At 36.1% G+C, this 26,472-nt stretch overlaps 3 protein-coding genes across 5 annotated transcripts in view; 1 reads left to right on the top strand and 2 right to left on the bottom strand.

Annotated features, from left to right (window-relative positions):
• Positions 1-1,012: 1,012 nt before the first annotated feature.
• LOC128877115 (methionine-R-sulfoxide reductase B1) lies at positions 1,013-5,414 on the bottom strand. 2 transcript variants are annotated; one of them, XM_054124138.1, is made up of 4 exons: positions 5,255-5,414; positions 4,079-4,178; positions 3,271-3,443; positions 1,013-1,965 (listed from the first exon to the last, which is right to left on the bottom strand). In XM_054124138.1, the coding sequence occupies exons 1-4, from the start codon at positions 5,331-5,333 to the stop codon at positions 1,811-1,813; spliced, it is 507 nt and encodes a 168-aa protein (XP_053980113.1). In that variant the 5' UTR covers positions 5,334-5,414; the 3' UTR covers positions 1,013-1,810. The 2 variants fall into 2 exon arrangements, with proteins under 2 accessions (XP_053980113.1, XP_053980112.1); XM_054124137.1 differs by having other exon boundaries at positions 1,013-2,001.
• On the top strand, positions 4,670-9,657 carry LOC128877112 (F-box-like/WD repeat-containing protein TBL1XR1-B). Of its 2 annotated transcripts, none has more exons than XM_054124134.1 (6): positions 4,670-5,075; positions 6,941-7,228; positions 7,975-8,321; positions 8,422-8,766; positions 8,844-9,212; positions 9,291-9,657. In XM_054124134.1, the coding sequence occupies exons 2-6, from the start codon at positions 7,105-7,107 to the stop codon at positions 9,420-9,422; spliced, it is 1,317 nt and encodes a 438-aa protein (XP_053980109.1). In that variant the 5' UTR covers positions 4,670-5,075; positions 6,941-7,104; the 3' UTR covers positions 9,423-9,657. The 2 variants fall into 2 exon arrangements, with proteins under 2 accessions (XP_053980109.1, XP_053980108.1); XM_054124133.1 differs by lacking the exon at positions 4,670-5,075 and adding an exon at positions 6,353-6,615.
• Positions 9,658-9,993: 336 nt separating this feature from the next.
• LOC128877114 (diuretic hormone 44) overlaps positions 9,994-26,472 on the bottom strand; it is a 31,737-nt gene continuing 15,258 nt past the window's right edge. Inside the window, exons 2-4 of the mRNA XM_054124136.1 lie at positions 15,632-15,811; positions 12,027-12,410; positions 9,994-11,841 (exon numbers count right to left, since the gene is read on the bottom strand). Of these exons, the coding sequence (XP_053980111.1) occupies positions 11,812-11,841; positions 12,027-12,410; positions 15,632-15,781 (564 nt within the window). The 5' untranslated portion in view covers positions 15,782-15,811 and the 3' untranslated portion in view covers positions 9,994-11,811. The remainder of the gene's footprint in view (positions 11,842-12,026; positions 12,411-15,631; positions 15,812-26,472) is intronic.

Genomic DNA, 26,472 nt, shown 5'->3' on the forward strand with positions numbered 1-26,472 from the left:
TGCATTATTCCATTTCAGCATGCGCTCTAAATTATTTGGGAATTGTAAGCAATGTTAGGAGGTATAGAGAACAAAAATAATTGCACGTCTAGTATTAATACAAAAATATGTTTGTGTAAAAAGAATGTGCGATCCAGGGTCAAAATTGACGTTAACTCGATCAGAAATACTGAACGAGGTCCTGCATTTTCACAAATATCTTTTAAGAAAAAAAGTAACGTCCATTTTACGTCATCGTATTACTGCGGCAGATAATTAAGCATATTTCAACTACAGCAGTTATCTATAAGATTTACTTTTATTCGCAAATCGAGGCAAATCGTGGGTGCAAGATCACTTGTCCATATTTTTTTTTAAATATTACGCAAGTGTATACAGATAATGATTAGGCATATGAGTATTCTAAACGAGGTTCGTTAATTATTTGTCGAATAAACACAAGTACAAAAGTTGTATCAGTATGCCTTATCATAATAAACTAAGCGCTATTCGCAAAATTGACGTAATTGTTATTATTTTAATATCGAGAAACATCATAACGATATACTGCTTCAATGAAAACTCTTTGAAAAATGTGGACAAGCGTAAATTGTTTTTGCATCTACGTCTCGATTACCGTTCCAAGTGCATTTATGTATTCCCATAAGAAACGTATTATTGTCGGTTTAAAACTATAAAATAGGTTCCTACATAAACCAGGTTAAGCATGTATACCCGTTTTCATAATTTTGTTTACGATGTTTTTGAAAATGCTTTGAGATCTCAATATAAAAACATCAGGCCTAGCGGCGAAGCCGTTATATTATTTACGTATTTTATTAAAGTTTTCAGCTTCCAAGTTTGAATGAAAAATATTCCATTTTACCGTTATCCTCTTTGTATGAAATTTGACATTTATTGTCGCAGGAGAATATTGGTAAAAATCTGGTTTCTCAGGAAAGCTAATTAACTTAACAGTGTCGAATTTAAAAATGAGGGAAAGCAGGAAATGGATAATGAATTATTGTAAAAATAATGCCTAGAATTTGCATATATATTGTACTGTAACACCTTTTAGTTTGTTTTGAAACGTTACAATATAAGGAAACATTTTATAACAAAAAGTTGTTCTAACGCGATTCTCCCTCCTTATCTTTAGCATTAAGTAGCAAAATACTATTTTATAGGTAATGAAAAGTTTACGTAAATTTGATATAGTATTTGCATCTTCGTTTTAAGTAATTAACGGTTATACGCAAATAACAAATTTCTTACATTACTCCATATATTGAAACAAATAAATATTAATCATTATTTACATAATATGCCCATTGTATGTAATATGCAAAACTAACTGAATGCTTTTATAAATTATTTTGTGTAATTATTACATTAATTGCATAGTTTTTCTATTCATTTAGGGTGTATTTACAGAATTGGATCTACCCTAAAATGACAATGTTGCAAAAATTAATATATGATTTATCACTGTAGTATGTATAAATACACATATTTGTTTTTTATAGAGCTAATCTTGACCTCTAACAAATGGAAATAACTCTAACATTCATGGAGCGCAAATAGGAGTTATTTATAATAAATATAGAGTACATTTTACAATATTAGTAGTAATATTTATCATAAATGTATCTCTTATTACTCAAGATTGCATATATTTTGTTAAAGAATAACAAAATGTTTCTATAATAGTAGCAAAGTGTAATTCAAAATATCATATGGAGACAGTATTTGTTAAGAAATATAAACTTCTTTTAATATATATTAAATTGGACTTTTCAAAGTTCTTATTTAAATCTTTTTTCTGCTAGTTTTATGATGTTGACTTCTTTTCTTCTCCTGCTGCATGAAAGTTTATGGATGCAGAGTTGATACAAAAACGCTTCCTTGTGGGCTTCGGTCCATCGTTAAATACGTGTCCCAAATGTGAACCGCACTTCGAACAGGTCACTTCAGTCCGCACCATATCTGGGTTTGCGATCAGCAGTAGTAGATTTCCACCAACTGTGCGTCAATTGTCGACGCAGTTTTCGTGTGTCAATGGTGAGAGTGAAGTGGTGGTAGCGGAGCAATAGGAAGACAAAGGAAATAGAATAATAGAGTGTGATTAAACGCAGACCAACACCTGTCTGTGTGCACTTTAAATGCTTTCCAGTAATAGCAGCACCAAAAAAGTAAATTGATATTATTAAAAGCAGTAGATTGATTACAATAAATATCAAAACCTCTGAGCTAAATAATTTTATCAAATTAAGTGAAAGATATCTATCAAATTTCCTTCTCAATTATGTAAAATATGGAAATCATACATTCTGTACAAATTATTTTCTTATACCATTACTGGGATCTTTTTGTTTATAAATAATATGCAGTATTATTCAACTAATTTATAATATTAAGTAATGCATGTAATATTCAGCATTCAGTAGTATGTCATAATTAACCAATTTATATAAAACAGAAAATTTTTAATAATTCACAATACTACATAAAATATAATTTAAGCTCAAAATTATAATAGTAGTAATTTTATTAAAACTATAACATTACATAAAGCAGAAGCTATATGTTAAAAACTATAATATGATGAAATAGCAAGATATGTTAATTTCCTTTTCTTTCATACATAATAGAGAAAAAATGGTTTTTTAATGTAGAACTATGACCTTAGTTTCACACAATAGACAATGTGAGTCTAACACAATCACACTCTAAGCATTAGCATGCATGGTAGAGGATACAAGGAATATTGCCTTCCTTATACAATAACATAAATAGAATAAAATTATAATGATAATAATCATACACTTGTGCTAATTATTTTATTTGTGCGTATTAAGATTATATTGATTATAACAATTTTCAGAAAGTAATAAAATGTTTTACAATAAAACATTTTGTAATAGCTGAAAATGTAACTTGTAAAATATAATAAAGAATAGTTCAAATTAAAGTATCTATTAACTATGGAAGGCTTAGGAACAGCAGAAATAAAAGTTCAGGAAAGGTTTTGTGACAGTATGAATGTAAGAAAAAATGAAGAATATATGAAAATGGTAAATAAATAAATCTCTTAAATTCAAGATATCATTTGTTACCATCACATACAAATTAAATTTTATAATGAAAAGTTTATTTATGTACCATTTAAGCAGATACTTTTAAGAAATTTAAAACTATAAATGTAATAAATACTGTGTTATTGGTACTAGAAATACGAGCATAATTCTAAAAAAATTTGTTGGTTAAAGTAGAATTTATACATTTGCTTACCATGTGAGGTATCTTTGGTTAACTTGACTCGTCCCTGTTCCAATACTTCGTTGAATGCAGGCCAACCACAGCCACTGTCATATTTTGTGTCAGAAGAGAATAATTCTTGATCACAGATTATGCATGTATATGTGCCTTTGTCATAGAATTTGTTGTAGCAACCACTAAATGGTCTGTGGAAGAAAACATAAGTGGTTAGATGCGTCAGGAAGCATGCAGAGTAGGAAGTTAAATATGAACACCTATGATTTATTTTTAAACCACTCGGTCATGACGCAAAGTCAAGCCAACATATGCTCTTGAAAAAGTTATTTTGGTCTCACATCGACTAAAAGCATACCAGTATCATCTATACCAACTATATTTTTGGAAAATTGAACCACGAGTATTATAATTCATTTTAATCTGCTCGATCAAAACTTTAATACTACAGTATTTGAACGCAAAAACCATTAAAAACAAAAGACCAAAACTCGGAAAATCAAATCAGCTGATCATAATTATACATAATCGCGATCATGTACGCGTGATTACAGAGTACAAAAATATAACATCGATAAATAATGTATCACACATTGAGCAAAAATAAGTAATTGGTAATTTATTCATTATTGATTTTGCAAATATTCGTATACAACCGCAATGTTGTTTACACGTATAGAATCGTATGTAGTAGATGCAAAAGAATCTTTTACATTTAACGAAAAACGAATTCATTTAAAAGGCAGTGTCGTATACGTCAGTATATGTGACTTATAAAATAATTTGATACACATCCAGTTCCATATTAAATTTACGTCAGACGTACCGTTCCGTGCCTTTTTCTTGCGTCACGTGCCACTGTATCGGTGTCAAACGTTTTTTTAATTCTTCCTTGTCGATCTCCACAGTCATTCTTCTAATCGAATCTTATAACAAGTGACAAATAATGTGGAATCAAACAACGATTCCGATAATACAAAAAACAACGCGATCCGTCTTGCCGCGCTTTCCTCACAACTATGCAACTATACCGCAAAGAGAACAGAAGCGGCACATCGCTTGTTCCTTTGAGACATGGACGATCACACTTCGTGACCTTGGGTTAACCAATCAGATTCTTCGGCGAGCGGATTTGATAATTATGCTGTTATAATAACGCGAAGCTTCTACTCTATGAAGCAGGGGCGAATCTACCATGAAACTAGGGAATCTTTAATTTGGGGCACTTAAAAGCTCCTTGTTTGTCGATTTTTTTTATTCATCTTGCCTTCAGGGGCTGTAGCGGTGTTTTTTAAGCTACAGTACGGGTTTAGCAATCCCGAGGTACCCGAGCTATAGGGAGACCAGTAGGCCCCCAACAGAGTAAGAGAGAATTATGGGAGGGGGGGGGGGGGGGAGTATGTAAGCAAAACAATATTTTTCATGCAGGAAAATACAAATAATTTAAACATTTCTTTCTATTAATATCACTAGCTATCTTGTATTATTTTAAATGTATCACTCGTCCTAATCGATGAATGTCCCCATTCCAAAATTTTAATTGAAGAAAATAATACAAATTGGGCTAACTATAGCTATAATAATGAATCGAGGATAGAACTAATATTATAGTATAATATAATAAAAACCAAATAAACCAAATAAGTTTGTTCAAGTTATACAAATTAATGGCAGGAAACGCATTACCAAATAAAATGATAAATAGTTCGTTTACTAAACTCGAACAGTGAAAACTGGTGAAAACATCATACTATTACGTGGTTCAAAATTATTAAGAAAATGTGATAGCATTATTATCATGGAAGTAAATGGAGAATGATTGCGTGAGTACAGAGATAATTGTAGAAATAATATAGAGATTACACGAATGAAATCAACGGTAAAGTTTTGGCACGTAAAGATTAACTTTTTTTCTAAATTAAGATTAACCTCTTCAACCTAACCGTGTTTAAGGAATATTTATGGGTACATACATTGAATCTGCAAGCACTACAATACAAACCTTTATGAAGCAATGAACTTCTTGCTAGTACATTTAATTGATGTAGACGTAATGACATATTTCTGTAAATGATGGACATTGTTGGAATACTCGACACTTTTAAAAGCAATCGCGTAATGTTCGCTGTATAGTACTAGTATTCTATTCGACAAAGCATTGTATATAATTTTATTCTGTCTATGTTAGATCATGATTATATTCTCGTACAAGTACGTGTATTAATTGTTTGCACGATTAATACGTACAAGAATACTTCATGATTTTTCGGTCAAATCATCTTTTTTTTTTTTGTTTCTAAACTAAGTCATGTTAGAGCATAGACTTAAAAGATATATAGTATATGTAAGCTAGATATATAGATACAGGGTATTTCGTCCATCTTTGTCTGATCAATTACTGCTGCCATCTATGGCAGCGGTAATTTTAACGTAATATTTCGCGGTAGATTTAAACAAAATATTATCGAGCTATATATACATATTTGTGTTTTAACAACCAGTTCTGAACTGACAAATATAATCATATAAAGAAAGTATTAATATCCAAATAATTTTTGTTCTTCAGAAGTTTGCAAACAGTGAAAAAATACCATGAGTAAAATACGAGGGATAAACTCATCTGCGCCATTACAGCGAGTCATCTGATGACCATACCAAGATGGCCGAAAATTTCTTAGAGCTTGTTTCCCCTTTTGTTTTACAATTCAACTACCCAGCCCGAAACTGAGCTCTACAGGGTGTCTCAAAAATGTTGTAACACCTTGAAAGGGGTGGTTCGGGGGGTGATTTGAAACAACTTTTTCCTTAGCGAAAATGTTGTCCGAGGCTTCGTTGAGGAGATGTTAACGGAAAACCCCGACCGATCAGAGCACGCGGATACTGGTCGAGCGTAGGCTATGCACTAGCCGGGTTCGCTCATACGCTACCGCGGCCGCTCCACCGGCATCCTCGCACTCTGATTGGTCAGTGTTTTCCGTTAATATCTCCTCAACGAAGCCTCGGACAACATTTTCGCTAAGGAAACAGTTGTTTCAAATCACCTCCCGAACCACCTCTTTCAAGGTGTTACAACATTTTTGAGACACCCTGTATACTTTAGATTCATGTGCCAAAGTTGGTAACGCCACTGTTCGTATTCCATGGCCAATGGTAATGCCTTGAGTTACTTGAGTATAATGCGTGTGTCTGTGTTCCTTTCTGCGGCGCCCTCGACGCGGCAAATCTAGCGTCCGACGTGAATAAACACGATTTTTCGGCACAACTTCCTATAAATATGTTGTGCTAGTGTGCGAAGGTTAAGAACGATGAGCTTCTCTAGCGATGAAGTCAATTTCTTGGTTTACCGATACCTTCAAGAATCCGGTATGTGCTCGAAGCGTTTCATAACCTCTTCTTGATTAATTGCAACAAAGTTTGAATTCCTACTGTTTATGTACACCTATTTCTTACATAATGAATACACTCTCATTAGAACAGTTATCGGAATTAATAAATTCATTATTAACCTGTGATTTATTATGAAATATAGGTTAAATGAAATGGGAAAAAATAATTATTCGAATGTAAATTAACATTTATTCCCGCTATTATTTACCTAAATTGACGATATTTTAAAATTATTTTGTCCATTTGTTTAGGTTTTCGATCAAAGTAATATTAATGTATGGTCTTCTTTTTGTTTTTGCAGGATTTCAACATTCTGCATACACATTTGGTATAGAATCACATATATCGCAAAGTAATATAAATGGAGCATTAGTACCACCAGCTGCACTTTTATCAATACTTCAAAAAGGACTACAATATACAGAAGCAGAGATATCGATAGGTGAAGATGGCACAGAGCAAAGAATGGTGGAATCCTTATCTCTTATCGATGCTGTTATGCCAGATGTTGTTGCATCAAGGCAGAATCAAATTAATCAGCAAAAACAACAGGTGAAAACGGAAGTGCAGGATACAAATGGAGAAGAAGGTAAAATTACTTCTTATGTTAACCTATTTATACCAAGAAGTAGCACAGTATGCTCAGTTTATATTAGTGGGTAAAGAATAATCCATAAGTGCTAAAAAGAAGAATTAAAATTGATAACAATACAGATTGTCAACTGAATGTCCTCTGTTACTCATACTTGATAGTAAATTAACCTTTTGACTGTGAAAGGCATATATATATATATACACCTTCAAGAAGTAGGATCAAGCAGTTTAGTTGTCCATAGAAAATAACAAGATGAACATTTTTTATATTTACAATTTATTAAAATATAAATTGCTGTAACTTAGCCAAATGTCATTGAAATTCTTTCAAATTTCAAATTGCAATTGTCAGTTAATGCCCTCAAAATATTGCGTGTACATGCTAAAATTACTAATTATTTGTATATCCTGGTACACCCTGGTCTGTGAAAGTAATTAAATTTGATAGACCTCCTTACCATACCAGGTAAATTAAAGGACTGCTTTAGTTCATGGATTTGTTACATGCTGAACTTTTTTTTTATTATACCAGTTCTGTTTAAGCTTTATAAGGCTTAACATTTTTTATTAACTTAGAAATGTATTTCATCAATATTATAATATGCCCTGGTATAGTAGAATAAAGCTCAGTATTAAATATATAACATGTCTGTGATCTAGGAGCGAACAATATTATTATCATATATAATTATACAAAGGAGAAGAAACTACTTAATTTAATAACTGTTAACCTATTTGTAGTTGTTACCTCCAATGAAGGTGTAAGCACAAATGAGAGGGGAGGAGATAGAACGGAAATGGAGGTAGATGAACAACAACAAGGTTCAGGTGGAGGTACTAATGCTGGTTTGGTTGAAATCCCAGCAAGTAAAGCTACAAAATTACGTGGACATGAATCAGAAGTTTTTATATGTGCTTGGAATCCAACGACTGATCTTTTGGCATCTGGATCGGGAGATAGCACGGCTCGTATTTGGGATATGTCTGATAACTCTCAAGCACCAAATCAATTAGTTCTTCGTCATTGCATACAGAAAGGTGGTACCGAAGTACCAAGCAACAAAGATGTTACTTCGTTAGACTGGAAGGTATGCTAATTCACTTTATAGAACACCTTAAGATTTTATTCTTCACACCATAGTGAACATGCTAAAATGAAGGATAATACAAACTTGTCATCGTTTTTAGTGTGATGGTACTTTATTAGCAACTGGAAGTTATGATGGTTATGCACGAATTTGGACAACAGATGGTAGATTAGCATCTACATTAGGTCAACATAAAGGTCCGATTTTCGCGTTAAAGTGGAATAAACGTGGAAACTATATATTAAGTGCAGGTGTTGATAAAACAACAATCATATGGGACGCGGAAAGTGGACAGTGTACCCAACAGTTCAGTTTTCATTGTGCACCAGCATTGGATGTTGATTGGCAAACAAATACATCATTTGCTAGTTGTTCCACAGATCAGTGTATTCATGTATGCAAACTGAATGTTGATAAACCAATCAAGAGCTTCCAAGGACATACAGTATGTAAATAGTAATACATAACTAAATATTCAGCTTTCTATAAAAACATAAGTTTTACTTATTTTGTCAATTGTAGAATGAGGTTAATGCTATTAAATGGGACCCTCAAGGCAATTTGCTAGCTAGTTGTTCGGATGACATGAGTCTTAAAATTTGGTCTATGAAACATGATACATGGGTACATGATCTTCAAGCTCATAGCAAAGAAATATATACAATTAAATGGTCACCAACTGGACCTGGAACTCATAACCCAAACATGAACTTAACTTTAGCTAGTGCATCATTTGACTCAACCGTAAGGTTATGGGATGTTGAAAGAGGTGCATGTATACATACACTTACAAAACACACAGAGCCGGTGTATAGCGTAGCGTTTAGTCCAGATGGTAAATTTCTTGCTAGTGGAAGTTTCGACAAATGTGTTCATATTTGGTCCACTCAGGTAAGGCAATCATACTTATATTTCCCTATAATATTTACAATAATTACAGAACCTTTTACCTTACGTTTATGTATGCAGAGTGGTCAGTTGGTGCACAGTTACAAAGGTACTGGGGGAATTTTCGAAGTGTGTTGGAACAGTCGAGGGGATAAAGTTGGTGCTTCTGCATCCGATGGCAGCGTGTTTGTTCTTGACCTACGTAAACTGTGATCGCAATTAAATAATAGATTATGTTTCGTTTCAAGAACTAATCACGGTTCTGAGTTATCCTCAGTTTTTTTACTATGGTACAACTTTTTGCTATCCAAAATACTAGCCACGTTATACAGTTCTCTCAGCAATTTGTGTATGCTGAATATTGTTTGAAAGAGCATTAATTATTTATGTACAGGACTGGAATACGAGTCAAAAGAATTTCAATGATAAATGTAAATTGAAAAATGTTGCTTTTCTTTAAATTTCTTCCCGACGTTTTATTGAAAAATTCAGAAAAAAAAATTATTGTACATTAGTATTTTCAGTTGTGACGCGTTGTACAGTGAAACAATTCGACAGACATTATATTTCCAGAGAAAAAAGTAAAATACAATATTCATTCACGAGAAGTGAATGGGGTATATGTTGTAATTGTAATAATAAAATAAAATAATAATACTAAGTATTATATAAACATCGGTAATAAGTAAAAAAAAAAAATAAACTTTTTTAAAGAACAGTACAGTACCATGACTTATTCTTATTATACTTTAATAAGAGAGGTTAGATTAGAATGTACATCGAATCTATCTTAAATGAAATTTATTTCATTTCAACTACATATTGTGCAATTCAAGTCATCGAAATAAAAAAAAAATTTTTTAATTAAAGTACATAAATAACAATGTTGTTCTATTTCTTTAAATAAATAACTTACATCTACATTATGCACAGTATTTTTAGGATTCATATACATTTTTCTTCTAGTCACAAGTTGTATAATACAAGTAAATATATTGTGTAAATAATAATAATAGTAATAGTATGTATAGTTATACCTATGTTCTAATAGTAACGTAAACATCAGAAGCGTTAACATGTGTTTCATTACTACATACATCGTTATGTTTCTGACGCGTTCCTAGAATAGTTTTAGAAATCATTTGTAAATGAATGTCCAGTGTATAAGTGGACAAATAATTGGAAAAACTAAACGAAACGGGTAAATATAAACTTAAATATAATTAGTTTTTGAAGTAAAATAAAAAAAAAGTTCTGTTTTGATTAAATTTTCATTGTAGTATATTACGGTCCGAAGGTATTTATTTGTCTTACACGTTGAACATGACAAAAACGCTTACTTAAGACCAAAATTGAAATAATCATAAAACTAGTTACGCTTCTATATGTATTACGCAGCTATATACCTAATTCTTAGAGAACAGCGTTTTAAACACAGCATGTATATATTAATTTATACACATACAAAAGGAACCTTTGACTGACTATTTTGAGTACTTGCTCATAATACAATATTTCTTTGGTATACCGACTAAGATACAGTCAATTCCATTATCACGTGTCTTTTAAGATTATTATAGAAATCAAGGAATGCATTCGTAATAGTATTAACATAAATGAAAACAATATCCAACAGAAGAAAAAACAATTGATTTAAAAGAAGCTCGGGTATAGACATATATTTGAAACATTTATTGTTTTCACAAGTAAAGTTTAATTTGATTAAACGAAAACTATATACCGAAGTAGTTACATTACATAAAATTTGTAATTCTTCAAACCGATATTCTGCAAATAACACTTAATTTCTGCTAAAAACGATCGATAAAATATTATACGCGAACGTAGTTGTTTCAGAAATGTTACTGTACAGTCGGTAGCTAAAATTCCATATCATTATTTTTTATGTTTTTCTGCTTGATCTCGAAGTTGGAATATTTTCACCTTTAAATAATTACAATGGCATGCCTTACAATGTCTTCGTTATTATATTCTTAAAACTTAACATCAATACGAAAAAACATTTATGTTAAATTACACGCATCCATAGTTGAATGCTAAACGCTTTGCATGATGGTTATCGATTAGACAGAAATAAATCACAACATATAATACTGTTCTGTTTCGTGAGTTTGCGTTATCGAAAAAGGAAAAAATAGAAAATGAGTAGAGGACGAACAGCCTGGACTAATTACCGTGTCTCTTTGCTCGCTAAATTCTGAACAACGAAATTTATTTTTCATCAATTTATGTATTTCTATTTCTTTCCTTTTCTGGATATCGTTTAATTAAACTAGTTAAAACGATTCAAACTTAAAAAAAAAAAAAAATACTGAAACATTCTGTTTATTAAATTTCTTGATCTACGCGGGAGGGAATTTGATGCGCGCTATATTTGATTTTTACTCGACACGTGAGTAATTTGCAGGGTTGACGGGTGAAAACGATATTAAACTGTTGACTCTGCACGACACAAAATGTATACATGGGGTATATGGTAAAACCTGAGGAATATGACGAATAATAGATAAACTATATCGTAATTGGCTCGTTAGATAAAAAACCGTAATAGCGACAGCGGTGATTTAATTTTCTGAGTAGATTAGAGTAGACGCAGTTCGTTCGCCTCCACCTGAAAACAAGTATAAAAATGTAAATATTCTTAAGTTATGTCAGCGAACAAAAACTAATCCCGCCACTGTTACGTGACCATCTTGCATATTATATGTAATACTAGATAAGAATGGATATTATATATAATAATAGAAATAGAATATAGAATATAGTAATAGAAAGAAACATGATAGAAATAGTCACCCTTCGCGGTTGATCGTCTTGCCTTGCAGCGTCGTTCGTTTGCAACCAATCTTCGACCTTTTCGGGCATCCTGTCCGGCGATAAACTTGCGTCGTGATTCTTTCCATCCTGTTCGATCGCGTATTCGATACCATTTCTCGATCTGGAGTCGATCGGTTTCGACAAGCCGGCTGCGTACAGCGGCAACGATCTCTTCCCGATGGTCTCCAAGTAGCGCCGATTTGCGTCGACCTGCCGCTGAGCCTGCATCGCTTTGCGTCGAGCTAGCTCAAGGAGCACTCGTTGTCGTAACACGTCCAAAGAGTTGACGATCGACAAGGATCCGATGCGCTTCGTTCGAACCACCGTCGATCCAGGATCGTTACCCGAGTCGAACATTTCATTCTGCAAGATGCAGAACTTGGGTCATTTCAAGGTGGTACGTATACATTATCAGGGCAAATATTAAGCGTTTTTCATTATTGTTTTTACAGAGAACATTTTTCTTCTGTTACAGCTACTTCGACAGATCAAAATCAATGATCTCAAAACTGGTTCGTGAAGCTAGTGGATTGACTTCGTCTGATGTAAAAGCGTATGTATTCTTATACGATCTCAGTCTCCACTTTTATGGAGTACTCAACTTCTGTTTTGTCTCATTTAGGAGACAAAGTTCCAATAACTTTACCGAGAATGGAGCAAAGTGGGTGTTTTCATGCAACATAACTTTCTTTTACGCGAAAATATTTGCTATTTTAATATTAAACGTGTGGTCTTTTTTTTTTTTGTGGGGAAGGGGCGGGGGTAAAAAATAGATTTTGTTGCTCTCGATAAGATCTTCAAGATATTTCTAATCTATTTCTATCGTATTATATCGAATTACATCGAACAAATTTGAAAATTAGTTCAAAACTGGTGTTTCAAAATATTTCAAAGTATTTCAAAATGACTATAAGTCGATATCGTTCATTATCGATTGATCGAATCTAATTATGCTCATCGCAGCTCGAAACTTATGCAATTATTTTATTGTCAAGTAATCGAAAGCCTATCTTTTCTTATCGAATAAGTTCAATAAAAGTAAAGTAGTAAGCCTAGTCCATTTCAAGGTTGCTGAATCAAAATTAATAATTAATAACGATACGTCCCCCGTTCTCCATCGATCAGGGAAAAAGTGGCAAAGAATGGTACATTGTAAAAAAAAAAAAATTACACGCTCGGTTAAAACGCTTCCCAAGCTGCAAATGCATACTTGCGAGGCGAAAGATAAAAAGAGTAAAAAAGAAGAAAAAAATGAAGGGAAGAAAACAACGGAAACGGTCCTCATATGTGCAACGCTCAGGTTGCCCGGTCTATCCCCTACGCGATATTTCCCTCATTTTATTGCCACTTTTACGGAACACGCGCTCAAGAATATGAAGAAAAAGTCTCGAAGCTCGTTCTGAAAGAGATACACCCACCGGCAGTTCGGAATTCATTGTGTTCAGCCGTGCTTGGAATTTTACACGCGTTTCTCGCAAGTAATTTACGCGCCGGATTATAAGAATTGCTTAAAAGTCGAAGAGATCTGTATCGCGTATGAATATTAACTCGCCGACTGGCGAAACGACTCGCGCGGGAGGACTCTGTGAGCGTTACATGTATGAATTTCAAGTGCAGCAATTGAAATTTCCCCACTGTTGGCATTATCTCGTGTTGCGTCCTATGCAATTTTGTAAATAAGGTCTTTTCATTCAATTTATTACTGACTTTTTTTTTGTGGCAACACCCACGCATTGTCATACACTCAGCCCCATAAGTACTTGTACTCTCGACGTCTATTGAAGACATTTTTCTAAATTAAATTATAGGCTTTATGGCTTCAAATAAATGTTTCGTGATGAATATATACGTAGTTATAATAGAACATTTATTCGAAACCATCGAATCTGTCAATTAATTTAGACACTTTAATAGAAGGTACGAACACTTATGGTACTGACTGTATTTATCTTTTGGGAAGCAGAGGGTTTATTAAGAATATTTTCCCTGCAGTTGGTGACCGTCTTCTGAGATCGTTTTAATTATGAACAGGGAGCAGAGAATAGTCGAAATGGTACCGCAGATAGTGGTAACGCGACATTTATATGCGCCACTGGAATCGTTCAGTTGTCGCTATTAATTTTCCTTCATTGTTCCTGGCTGTGCATATATACATCAGCCACCGTCGTGGCTGATTAGAATGCACGAAATCGTTCCTAAATGAAGTTCTAATTATGTTTTCAATTAGTCGTCCTCTCGTTACGATTCACGAGGTATGGGAGACCCTGATCGTGTCCCAACCAGAAGACCTAGGTCACGAAGAAAATATATTAAAGGGTTGGTCTTTTTTTCTGGATCGTAAGATGGATTTTTCTGTCTTGAAATTATTTGGAGAGAAATGAAAATTGATATTATTAGAATAGAATATTTTTTGATATGTAAAAAAATACTATTTTTTTGTGTTGGGTTACAAAAGGTAGAGATTTTTCTTTTAATTTTCTTTTAATACCTTTCATTCTAGTTTATACTGCAATCACGTTCGTAACGAATGGAACAAAATCATTTTTCATTGATTCAAACCCTCAGGGGCTGTAGCTGTGCTTTTGAGCGCAGCTACAGTACGGGTTTGGCGAACCCGAGGCACCCGAGCTTGTAGGGACATTGATAAGAGAAAATCGAGTGATGAGAATATCAAATGCAAAAGAGTACAAAAGTATATAAATACGTTTTGTAAAGGATAGTAACAAAGTCTCATAAAGCCACGGTATATTACAGAAAATGTGTTGTAGATTCAATATAATCTTGTAAATAAATGTACAAACAAACCTATTAAATTTCAAAAGTTTGTGCAAAGCACCGTGGCTGCAAATAATTCATCGAAACTGTCTCTGTTGAAAAGAAAAAGAGTTAACTTTTCACATCCATCATTGTATTGTAGTCCAAGTACTTGACATAAACTATCGAAACATGGTACGTTTCTTTATACATGTATATGCAAGATCTCCTTGAATTTAATTTTGTCAATTCTGAAATTTTCAAGTATAATTTGGTAGAAGTATGTTAAAGGCCGCGAGCAACAAAAGAAAAATCGATTTTTCGACCCGAACGAAAAACGAGTAGCCCTGCAGAGTCGCATTTACGTGGCTAACGTAATCATTTTCGGTGCGCAAAATCGATGGGTTTCCAATAATCCGTTTATACGGTGGTAAATAAAACGGAAGGGAGATCCAGCGCTGACGTTTGATTGTCCCGTGTGTGACTCAGGTGAGATACGTTCTCGATTCACACGTGTGTGAATTGAATTGTATCCGCGATGAAATGTCTCATATGGCTTTACATCGAGCCAATACCTGGATCGACACGTGGTGAATCTTCGCCAGCCATGTAATGGCATTTATAGTCGTACGAGGATCCGAAGTACGCACACAAAGTCGCGTAACCTGTTATAACTTGCGAGAGTGAGGTCTCTGCGCGGAGACCTCACTCTCGCGTGCAACGTAGCGACACTCTGCTTTATTATTCGGAAGTTTATCCTCCCTTGATAGAATTATTCCTCCTGGTTAGTCGGGGTAGAAACGCGGGAAGCATTTTAAAAATTACCATACCTCTAGTTCTGGTACTTCATGGTTGACCAGTAATAAAAATGGCGGCCGTTCGCGGGACACATCCCTTTCATCGTATCTAGTGTACGTTACAGGTAGTCCGCACGTGACGGTGATTAACAAAAGAGATACCAAGATATTGATAATTGTCATTGTTGTGACAATCACGAGTGTCGAATTTACCTGAAACATAGGAAAGACGAGTAGTTAGTACAGGCCATACTCTTGGATTCTTTCGTAAAGTAAAAGGGGCGTTAAGACTCTAAACTTAAAAATTACATTCCTGAAGGAAAATTGGTATTTTGTTAAAAAAAACAAAATCCTAAAAGCCCTTCTACAAGACCCTTTGGTATCCCGGTTAATTAATAACATGCTCGATTCGGCCGTTGCATTTTTCTACGTAAAAGAACTTTCATATTGAATAAAACATTTCGAAATTCGCTTTCCACATATATTATGTAAAAACGTGCTCGGGTACGTCAGACGAGGTATTAAAATTTTATTTCAATGTTCGCGATGTAGGGTGATATTATCATAAATGACGATATTCTTGAAACAATATGGCATCATATCGGATCATATTAGTCTCCCACATCTATTTTAATATTAAGCAGACCACACTGCTTAATAGAGTCAGCCTGTTTTGGAATTTATCCCGCGCGATATTGAGGTTAATAACGCGCGACGCAAAGGAACAGCTACATGAAAGATGTATTCAGAATTTTGATCGAAACAGCGATAGGGAACTGTTCTGGAATTTTTGGTTCGCCGTCGAAACGACACTTAGGCTACACTTTGGTTTTTGCGTCGGATAGTGGTTCGCGAGAAGCTAAATTTCAGAGATGAGGAAGCTATTTAGAACCACGCCTGTTTGCACTGTTAACATCCGGTCTGGGGGTTTGGTACTCTTCTCTGATGGAAGTGCCATTATAACCCTTCCCCTTGCAAGGTACACTAACTACACTACTCTTCTTCGTCTCAGATTTATCAGCTTGCTCGAAGATGATATCCGCTTCTTTGTACTCCACTAAAAATGCTGAAAATTGATATATTTTCTTTAAACGCTCTCAACAAAATTCAATTTTCAACTTTTCCGACGGTTTCGGATAACCGAAATGAATTGAAAAAATTACCAAATGTAGTTTAAAACATACCAAAAATATTCTCAAAGTTAAAATAAATCGAAGAAAATTTTTCTGTTCAAAAGAAATTTAGAAAATTAGAAATGATGAAAAATACTTTGTAATTGATCTCCTGATGTGGCTTCTCCGCTTAAGGAGTTAGAAATTGAAATCCTCAGAAAGATAATTTCCATTTTGGGGAACCGCTTATTTAGTCGAAGAACGTCTAGCACGAACAACCAACGAGTAAGGTCAAGTTCGACAGTGAATGAATGTGGGTCGACTTGTCGATACAGACGTCGACGATCGCCGTCGATGTCGTCGGTGACGTCGTCGTCAGCGGGTTCATTAACACTACGGGCTTAATTTGCGCATGGTAATTTAGGGTTGCCGTCACGCCGGCTTTCCAATTACGCCCGCCTCGTCGCCCTCGCGAACCCGACGGTCGATTCCTGGCCTCTCCTTCTTTATCACCGTGTTTCTTTCCCGTGGATGCTTTGTAATTGGCGAACGTTAAAAAAGGAAATTTTAATCAATGGCGAAACGAGCGGAAATAGGATCAGCCATTACTGCGGGAACGGAACAAAGAAAATTACGAATCAACCGTACCGTTGCGCGTTCAGAGGAGAAAATGGCTTTGATTAGGAAAATATATATTTGATTAGGTCTTCGTTGAGTCTTCGTTAGGTCACTCATGTGCAATCGAAACAAAATATTATTTTAATATTACTTTAGTTATTCTACATTTCAGAGAACTTTTTTTCTCGAGTGCAACACTTTACTCCACGAGTGTTATATTATTTCAATGTTCCTTAGAAAATTGAGAAAGCTTTCGACCGACGACTTTCCCTCGTCGTAGGTGTACGTAATTCCAGACATGTTTGTCGCGTTTAGAATCGTCTCGAGCGCTAAAGCCTGATGTTATTCTGGGAACAGCAGGAGTATCGACATTATCGATAGAATTACGATCCTTTAACGGGAGAATGAAAACGATAGTGATGTCGGTTGTAGACACAAGACGGTAACAAAGCCTGTTTCGATGACAGGGCGAGTGCATAGGCTAGAGGACAACTTATGATTGAGTTTGTTCTAAAGTTTATCGTTTTCATACATACACGCGCGCGATATCCGTCTGATCCTATTTCCGATTAAGGATAACTAATGACACTTGATCGAAACGTGTGACCACGATCGTCTTTACTCGATAATTAGACCTAACAAATTTCCTTCATAACAATCGAAAGTTTAGAATAATTATATGCTGATAATGTAGAATATTAAAATAACATTTTGTAGAAATTAATTCTGTGGCTTTCTAAGGTAAACTTGCCATTTATTTATAAAGAAAAATCATACAACTTTTAATCTTCCCTTGGAATCTGTGCGATTCCTTACTATGTTTATACCGTATACCTATAAACGATCGAATGTAAAGGCACAGAATTAATTTCCACGCCACAGTTTCTACTGCATGATAATTTACTTATAAATTTCTATATACATTTGATTAGAGACAAAGTCTTAAAAAATTTTCTTCTCGATCGGAACGCTTCGCTCCTTCGCGAGATAAAAAATCAATTTTTTCGTTATCACGAAAGTACACCCACCCCTTAAACGTCGAGGTATGCAGTTTTAAAGCACCCGGGTGTGTATCACCGCGGGCTTCGTGACCCTGCCGTTCCCGTTTTAAAGTAAACCTTAAACTCGTCTGCGAGCCGAGACCTTAATTGCGTCGACGGTGACGACATCGAGAGTGGAAGAAAGCCTTGGGAACAGGGGAAAATATTCCGCGAGGCAACAGGCGTGAAATTATTTGCAGCCAGACGGGAAATAGGAACGCCGAGAAACGCGTTAAGGTTCTATCGGTAATTAATCGAACGTTACAAAGGAATTTCGAGGAGGGACTCCTTTGTACCTTTGTAAATGTAGGAAACGTCTGTAACTTCGCTAGCCGATGGAGAACGTCTCTGTAATCGCGGAGGGAACGACGCGCAGGCACGTGCAACGCTCATATCTCGGTGGGATTCAATTTGCGCTTTGCTGTCGTGTGGGTCGCGGGGGTGTACTATTACCGCGGTTAAAAGTGTTTTAAAGGCTGCGTGGGGTGCTAGTTGACAATGTCGGAAAGTGGATGAAAATAATGAGAAATTGAAAGGGCGGGGAGTGTAAAGTGAAAATGAAAGAAGCGATGGGAATGGGATGAAGGCTCGATGGCGAATACGAAGTAATTGAAAATGGGGTAAAATTTGAAATCATCCGAATGTCTTCGTTGTCTAACAAAATACACGAAAATGTGCGGTTATAGAAGTTATACCATTGGCTTGTCCGGAAAGTTCATGCCTATTTTTAAGAAAAATTCAAATGCATATTTGAATTTTGATTTATATTTATTGAATTATGTATGTACCATTTTGTTCCACAACCTTTTCACCTGTTAAGGAATGTACACATATTATTTGTTTTCAGCCATTCCGATATATTCGGACCTGTACCGCCTACCAAAAATCGGCATGGACTTTCCAGACAATATTTCCATATTTTTTTCCAATTACTTCGCTACTTCGCCAAGTGATCCTTGAAACCACGATGTGTCAGAAAGTACAGTGACGTATTCGTCCCCGTCGATCTTAAATAGCGCCCCGGTGCACTCTTTTCCCATGATCCGGCAACGGTAGCCTTAAGTCCTCCTAAAAACTCTCTTATTAAAAGCCGACCTCACCGTGGAAAGTTGATTAACACCAGCGAGGCGGAAGAACGAAGAAAATTACGTCCGCCATCGCGATCGCGACAATAGTTCACGGCTAGAGCACACGTAAAAGCTGCTTTATCGTTGATCGCTCGGCCGATGCGCGCGATAAGTTACACAAGCCCCGATTAACCTAAATGTACAGTTTTGCTTAACTTTAAAACAAACCCAACTTCGCGAGCGCTTCGTTAACACCAATTCGAACCTTCAAACATTGACTCTGTTTCGCCGCGCGTTAACGAAACTTCCAGAGAATCTCGCGTTGAGGGCAGAAGGGCCACGCGCCCCTTGGACGCCATTTCGCGGGGAAGGAAAGATATATAGATGAAATTAATGCCTCGTGACTCGAATCTCTGCTCGGAATAAAATTGATAACCACTGGATAGAACCACCGAAAGTATAAGTTGGGTTCGCTTTTGGCTGTTGAGTTGGATATTGGAAAGGTGGGCGGCGATTAACGAGGGAGGTAGGAGAAAATTGTCGGTGCGCGCGTTACTACGTTCCATACGTGTCGAAACATCCACGAATGCGATTGGTACTTCCGACGATATCCTGCAATCCTTTCAATGCAAATTCGCGCTATCTAATGCCGACGCTAATACCGCGTTCACGTTTTACGACTGCTTTTTCAGCGAGATTAGAGCTCTGTCACTCGCGACCGACTATCCAACGGTCGTTCCAATAATTAATTGGACATCTCGAAGACCTGATTCTAGAAGGTTATTGATGATGTGAACGGGCGTCCTCTTTTTAATTTTAGGAAAGAGTTGCAATGTTGTCTACGAGAAAAATATATAAAATTACACTTGCAACACGTTAGGAAATTACACTTGTAAATGATTGAATATAAAGGCACAGACTTCATTTCAACGGCTAATAAATTCGAGGGAGTATAAGTATCAAAATGAATATCTGTCGACTTTCGAGAAGCAACATCCAGTTTTCTGTATAGTTTTATCAAGACGGTTTTTGCAGTCATGACATATTCATCACAAAATTCATCCAATACTATTTAAAAATACAGGAAAACACTTTATTTCACTAGAATCGTAGATAAAAAATAAACAAAAAATATATAAAAATTGTATAGTCTTTTCCGTTTACGATTTTGTACCCAGGTATCGAGTTTTCGTGTTGGTCGCGCGTATCGAATGACGAGCGTCGTAAAAATTGTGCGAATTTTGTATTCGTGACGTATTTATTAACGAGACTGCGCAAGTCGATTCGTATTTATCGCGATCTACACATAGTACGGAAACTTTAATTGAAAAATGACAAAAGTAGCGCGGATTTCGTTCTGTATGCAAATCACGGCCCCTCCTACTCACATGTATCGAGCAATTTTTCGCGGTCGACGTCATATGATAAACCCGTGGTCGTCGTCGGAGCACCTTGGCGAAAGTTAATTTCGAATGATTACCGACTTCTCAATTTCGGCAGAGATTAACCAAAAGTTTCAGAAACCACTTGAACTTTGCATTTTAATGGAATTAGTTTAATCAACTTTTCTCTCGTGAGTTGTTCCGTACACGTGGGAGCGGATTCATTTTCTCATTATGAATTTTTTACCGTTGTATGTAATATTTCTTTAAACTTTCATTTTCTAATTTCGCATTTTTCCCGTACACGAGATTGCAACTCTTTCCTACAATTTAAAAAGGACTCGTTCGCGTCGTCAAGAATGTTCAGTTACAGCCACAGAATTAATTTCTACAGCTAAATATTACTTTCTGCTATCGAATATTTCGGGTTTGCGTCATGCAGAGTGCATTTCCGAATCGTGCACTCCTGGAATAGTTAACGGCGGTCAGTATGGCGGTCACTGTAAGGTGAGGTAGGGTCAGAATTACCGGAAATCTATCGCTTGTGGAAGGGCCAGAAGGATTAATTTGCAATATTGATTTATCGATAGTGCATCTGACCCTGAATGACGACTGTTTGGCACCAGAGAGAAACGCCTCAAGTTATTCACGTCGGCTTTAATTGAAGTCATTCGATTTTCTAGTAACATCATTTCTAGTTTCTTTAAAAATGTATTGAATTCCACTCGGTTAGTAAAGTAATTCAGCACGTAAGCCCGCAAGACTTATGCATACACCTAATAAACAGCGAAATTAATTGAACGAATAGGTTGAGTTACGTTATTATTACTTCTAGATCGTCTCCGTGTTCACATGAAAACCCGAGACGCGTGTGCGCAGGCATTGAACGCGAATTTGCATTTGCAATTTACCAGACGAGATTAAAATGTCGCCCGCGACGTATTTATTCGGTCACGTATTTATTCTCGCCTTTTAATTTCTTAATCTTCGTTTTCATCGCGTATTTTCTTTCTCAAGAAAATGCTCAAGCGTTGAATTAACGCTGTTTTGATCGAAGTACCGGTACCGATTAATAGACACCTACGGGCGCGACGTCGTTCGACTGATATTCTTGACGAACGTATAAAAATGGTAATTACTAACATGAATAATGCCAAGATATTGATTGATCGATCAGCTGACGCTGGCAATGACACTGACATCGAACGATGCAACGGGATTACCTCAACTGAACATAGACTTAAATAAATATTTATCTATTAGTCCAATAACAATCAGAAAATTGACGTCGCGTTGCAAAGGAATTGTGTCGTTAAAATACGAAACAGAAAAAGATATCAACTAAACATAGACTTCGATAAATGTATTTGTATTTTAACGAAAAAGAGAGATTCAAAGAACTCTCCTCCGTCAGCTTGTCTTCCATTCTCGAATCGCTATTTCCACGTTAAATGCAATCACGTCAAAGCTGACACGAGAAAGATAGATCCCATCAATGTTTGATGAAACGGTTTGTGTGTTATCGGTATATGCTCATACGCGCCGGTCGCAATTAACTCCTGCTGACCGCTCGGCAATGAAAACGACACGCGCCGCCATGTTCTTTTTATTTCATTTATTTTGCAAATTAGCGATTATTAAATTCGATTTCTGTCCGCGGTAATTGATTCGCTCCTTTCCTCCTGCTGTCACTTCTACGATTGATGTTCATTTATTAAAATCTTTATTGCTCCTGATAATAAATGTCGCATCTGCGAAATATTTCCGTGAAATGTTCATTTATTAAATGTTGCAATTAAGTAGACGTTAATTCCCACCGTTCGTGTCTCTTTATTAAATTTGTCGCTGTGGATATTTATGCAAATTCATATGTTTAGTGAAGTTTCAATTCATATTCTGCGTCTGCGGAACTATGAATTTGCATAAACACACTCTACCGGTGATATATCCGTATCGTGGGTGTATCGCGACGAGATATCTTCCCGAGAGCACGGAAAAGAAAGGCAATTGGGGTTCATTTCGAGTGGTTGAGGATTCGAAAGCCCGGATGAGGCAGACATGCGACGGTACATAAGGGAGCTCCAAGTAATAACATCGGTAGCCCTGCAAACCCAAATATAATCCATCGTACAAACCGTGAAATATTATGATAATCGTTATATTTCTCTACCAGACGCGTTGCGCTCATATCTTCCCCGTAAAAAGTTTTAGCAGTTAGTTTCCGCTCTGGGAAGTCTTCCCCGAAGAACAAACGATTCCTACTACATCATTTTGACGGTTGCGCGAATAAGGAACTTGGTATTAAGTCGAAACGGGCAAGGTATTTGTCTCGGTTTTCTTTTTTTTTTATTGTCGACCATAAAACGTTTGTCACACCATTTAAACTCTCCAGGGATATTAGATTCGATTCGCTTAGAGAATATTGAAACGAATTTAAAAAACAATCCATGTGAAATTCGCCCTTCAAGAAGTTAAAAAACAAAATTCTTTTTGTAGAAGAATATCGTTCGCGAACACCACCCCGCCCCTCCCTCCGCCGAGAGTGCCGAAACGGAGGAATTCGCTGGAAAATTCCTCCTCTAGAAAGGAAATCCGCTGTCCGCGGAGTTCCAGCAAATATTTAATTTCTCTCGGCAAAACGGGTCTCAGTTGCTAAACGAGAATTAATTTTGTTCGTTTCCCCCTTCGACTGTATTTTTCTCTCTCCCGCCCCGACGTCGTAACGTTTAATCGTTGCAACTCCGTCGGGGGAAATACGTTTCCTCGGATGCTGTTATTAGTTCCTATGAAAAAGAACGCGGCATCGCCTACTCTGGCAGCATCGTGTCACTCGCCGAAATAGATTAAACAAGCGACTTGTTTAAACAAAACGGCGTTTCGGTGACGCGTACCCTCTTCGTTTCTTTCAAATTTTGTTCGGAGGGATAATATCGATATATTCGAATACTCGATGACGTAGATTAAACAGTAACATTTAAGCGCCGAGTTGTTATTATCGTTATAAAAAGAATTCTAATTAATCGCGACGATACAATTTTTAAAGCTCCACTAATGTTTGGTAATTGCGTAACTGGCGTTGTTCTTGTAGCAACAGAACCAACGGGTTTCATCGCGAGCGTCCGTATAACGAGTAATTAATTAAATCAAACGTATTTATGCGATCAAACAGAATGCGATTGCACGCAATCGTTGGCCATCGGACTCGACCGATTCCATTTTCAATAACCGAGTGCGTCGTCACGCGTTAGGAACGCTTTAAAAAATCGGGAAACAACGCCTCGAAACACACATTTTCAAATTTCAGAAATTTGCAAATTTTTTATGGAAAACTAATTATATTTTAATTGTACGCATCAAGATGTTTTCTGGTTACCATTAACCTTTTCGAATTCTCATATTGAAAAAAATACGTTTTTTTTTTTTTCAAATTCTTTCCTTATTCAACGAATTCTACTTGTAGTATTCAAAAGCATAATTATCAAAAAATAAATTATGAATCTAATGCAGCATATAGAATTTTCCTACCACGGATTAATTCAGCACTGCAAGGGGATAATATTTATTTCGATTTCGTATTAAATAATGCACGAAGCTCGTTACCATAACGAACTTAATTAATACCGATGGAATTCTGCTTGCAATTGTTAGCGTTTCGAAAGAAGTGCGAACCCAAGTTCGTTAAAAAGTCCACCCCTAGTTTGGAGCCCTCAAAATATTGACAAAAATTCAAAATTCATTTATGACAAAATTACGTTATTAAACGTAGTTCGAGACTTTTATTTACCTTTGCTCCCAAGTTAGACAGATTCGTTAAATTATTAAGAAATAGTTCCCAGCACGATATCCTTAACGAGGACGATCTGCGTGTGCGAACATGCAAATCAGAGGGAAAAAAATTGAGCAGATTGCTCAGTGTAGCGTACCCTTCAGAAAAATGGTACGGTTATTCAAATGCTACCCTGTTAAAGCGCAATCAGGACGTGGGCACTTGCTGGATCCTCGTTTTCACGCCGATACTGTATAATGCAGACATATTGTACCGTTTGGTACCCAATGTTCCGCGCGTCCTTATTACCTCTTTTTTTTTTTATCAGCATTCATAATTTTAAAAGAACAGACGGAGATTTAAAAGACGATGCCGTTGCCCCTCGAGATCAACGCGCGCGTTTTGCCGTTTGGACACTTGTTGAGTCATTCTTGCTTGGTAGATCGTACAAGGCTGGTTACTTTAGTCGAAACTCTGTTTTGGAAAGGAAAATCGGAGTACCGAAATAGTAAAAATCGGAGAGACATTTTCATTCGATAAACAATCGAAGTCACCTCTATTTTTTCGAATAAAACTGTATATTTTTGTATGCATCGGTGTGGACACTTTTATATTCTCCCGAAGAAAATAGCAGGGGTCGTAGGTTACAAATTAATTAGTTACGAATCTTGTTTCTAACAGTTATATACAGTCGTCATATTGTGCGTCGCGCCGAAGAGATCCCCATTCATAATCTATCCCCTGAACACGCAATCTTGCGATTTAATTTAACAGTAGTACACAGGGTGGCTCGCCGTTACCAGCCCTCGCACGTGACTGAATTTAATTTACCGAAAGAAACGGTTCGCGACACTACGGGACATTAAACACTTTCCACGTCTTTCGCCTTTTTTCTCGTTCTTTTTTTGTTCACACTCGCCCCCGTTTTGCCTGCGTGGCAATTAAAATTAGCTGTAAAGAGCTCTCATCGGTCCTCTTGTACCGACGCACCATAATATTTTCCTTTGAAAACCGTACCCAACTTGTTCGAAAGTCTTCCTAGTATATCGAATAGTTCTGAAGATGGCATCAGAATATCGTAACTTCGGAGGGTAGTTCCGTCCTCTGTCGCTCTATAATACTTGCAAAGTTTCATTAAAATCCAAGGGGAGGGAAGGGTGATGCTTCACGGATGTTCCTTATCATTCTCGTCAGTCCATTATCTGTATCAGTGTTTCGAAAACTTCGTCTCTCTAAGGACCCCTTTGGCGAAACGGAATTTTTTGACGAACACATAATAGCGAAGGACTTTAATTAATATGTAGTTCATTAAATTTCTTGGTCTATCCATTCGGTAGAAAATGTTTTTTACATTCATCCCCTCTCAGACAATTCAGCAACCATTGCACTGTATGATTTCAAATGAAAGCGTTTTAATTAAAAATTAATTTTTCTAAATCTTTCAAATAATTTTTTACAATTCTGTTACGCTTACATATAGTATACCAGTGCGTGTAAAAATTTATTAAAGCGCGATACAAGCTTCACGTAGTGACCTAAGACATTCGCACGCTACTGTATTTCAAGCGTGCAAGAATTCCTATTTCACCACCTGTATAGCGTCAACGCCAAACATGGCCATTCTCCGAATATTTTTGTTGTACAACGCGCATCGTTGTTTTTAACTTTTCCCAGCGTACCGTTGTTGACACGATCCGGTGGCCTGTTTACTTATTTACATTTCCCACAAATAATAATCCCACAGAAACCAAAATGGACCCTGGCGAAGTGCGGTTTCCGCTTCGGTAAACCGTGATCTCCGCTCTGTCGTTTTCACGTTCGCTTCTATTCGTCTAGTTTCGTTCGTCTCGTCGCGGCAAATGAACATAGGTACAATTTCACGCCGTGTT

Source organism: Hylaeus volcanicus, chromosome 5, assembly GCF_026283585.1.
Source record: "Hylaeus volcanicus isolate JK05 chromosome 5, UHH_iyHylVolc1.0_haploid, whole genome shotgun sequence".
Lineage (NCBI taxonomy): Eukaryota > Metazoa > Arthropoda > Insecta > Hymenoptera > Colletidae > Hylaeus > Hylaeus volcanicus.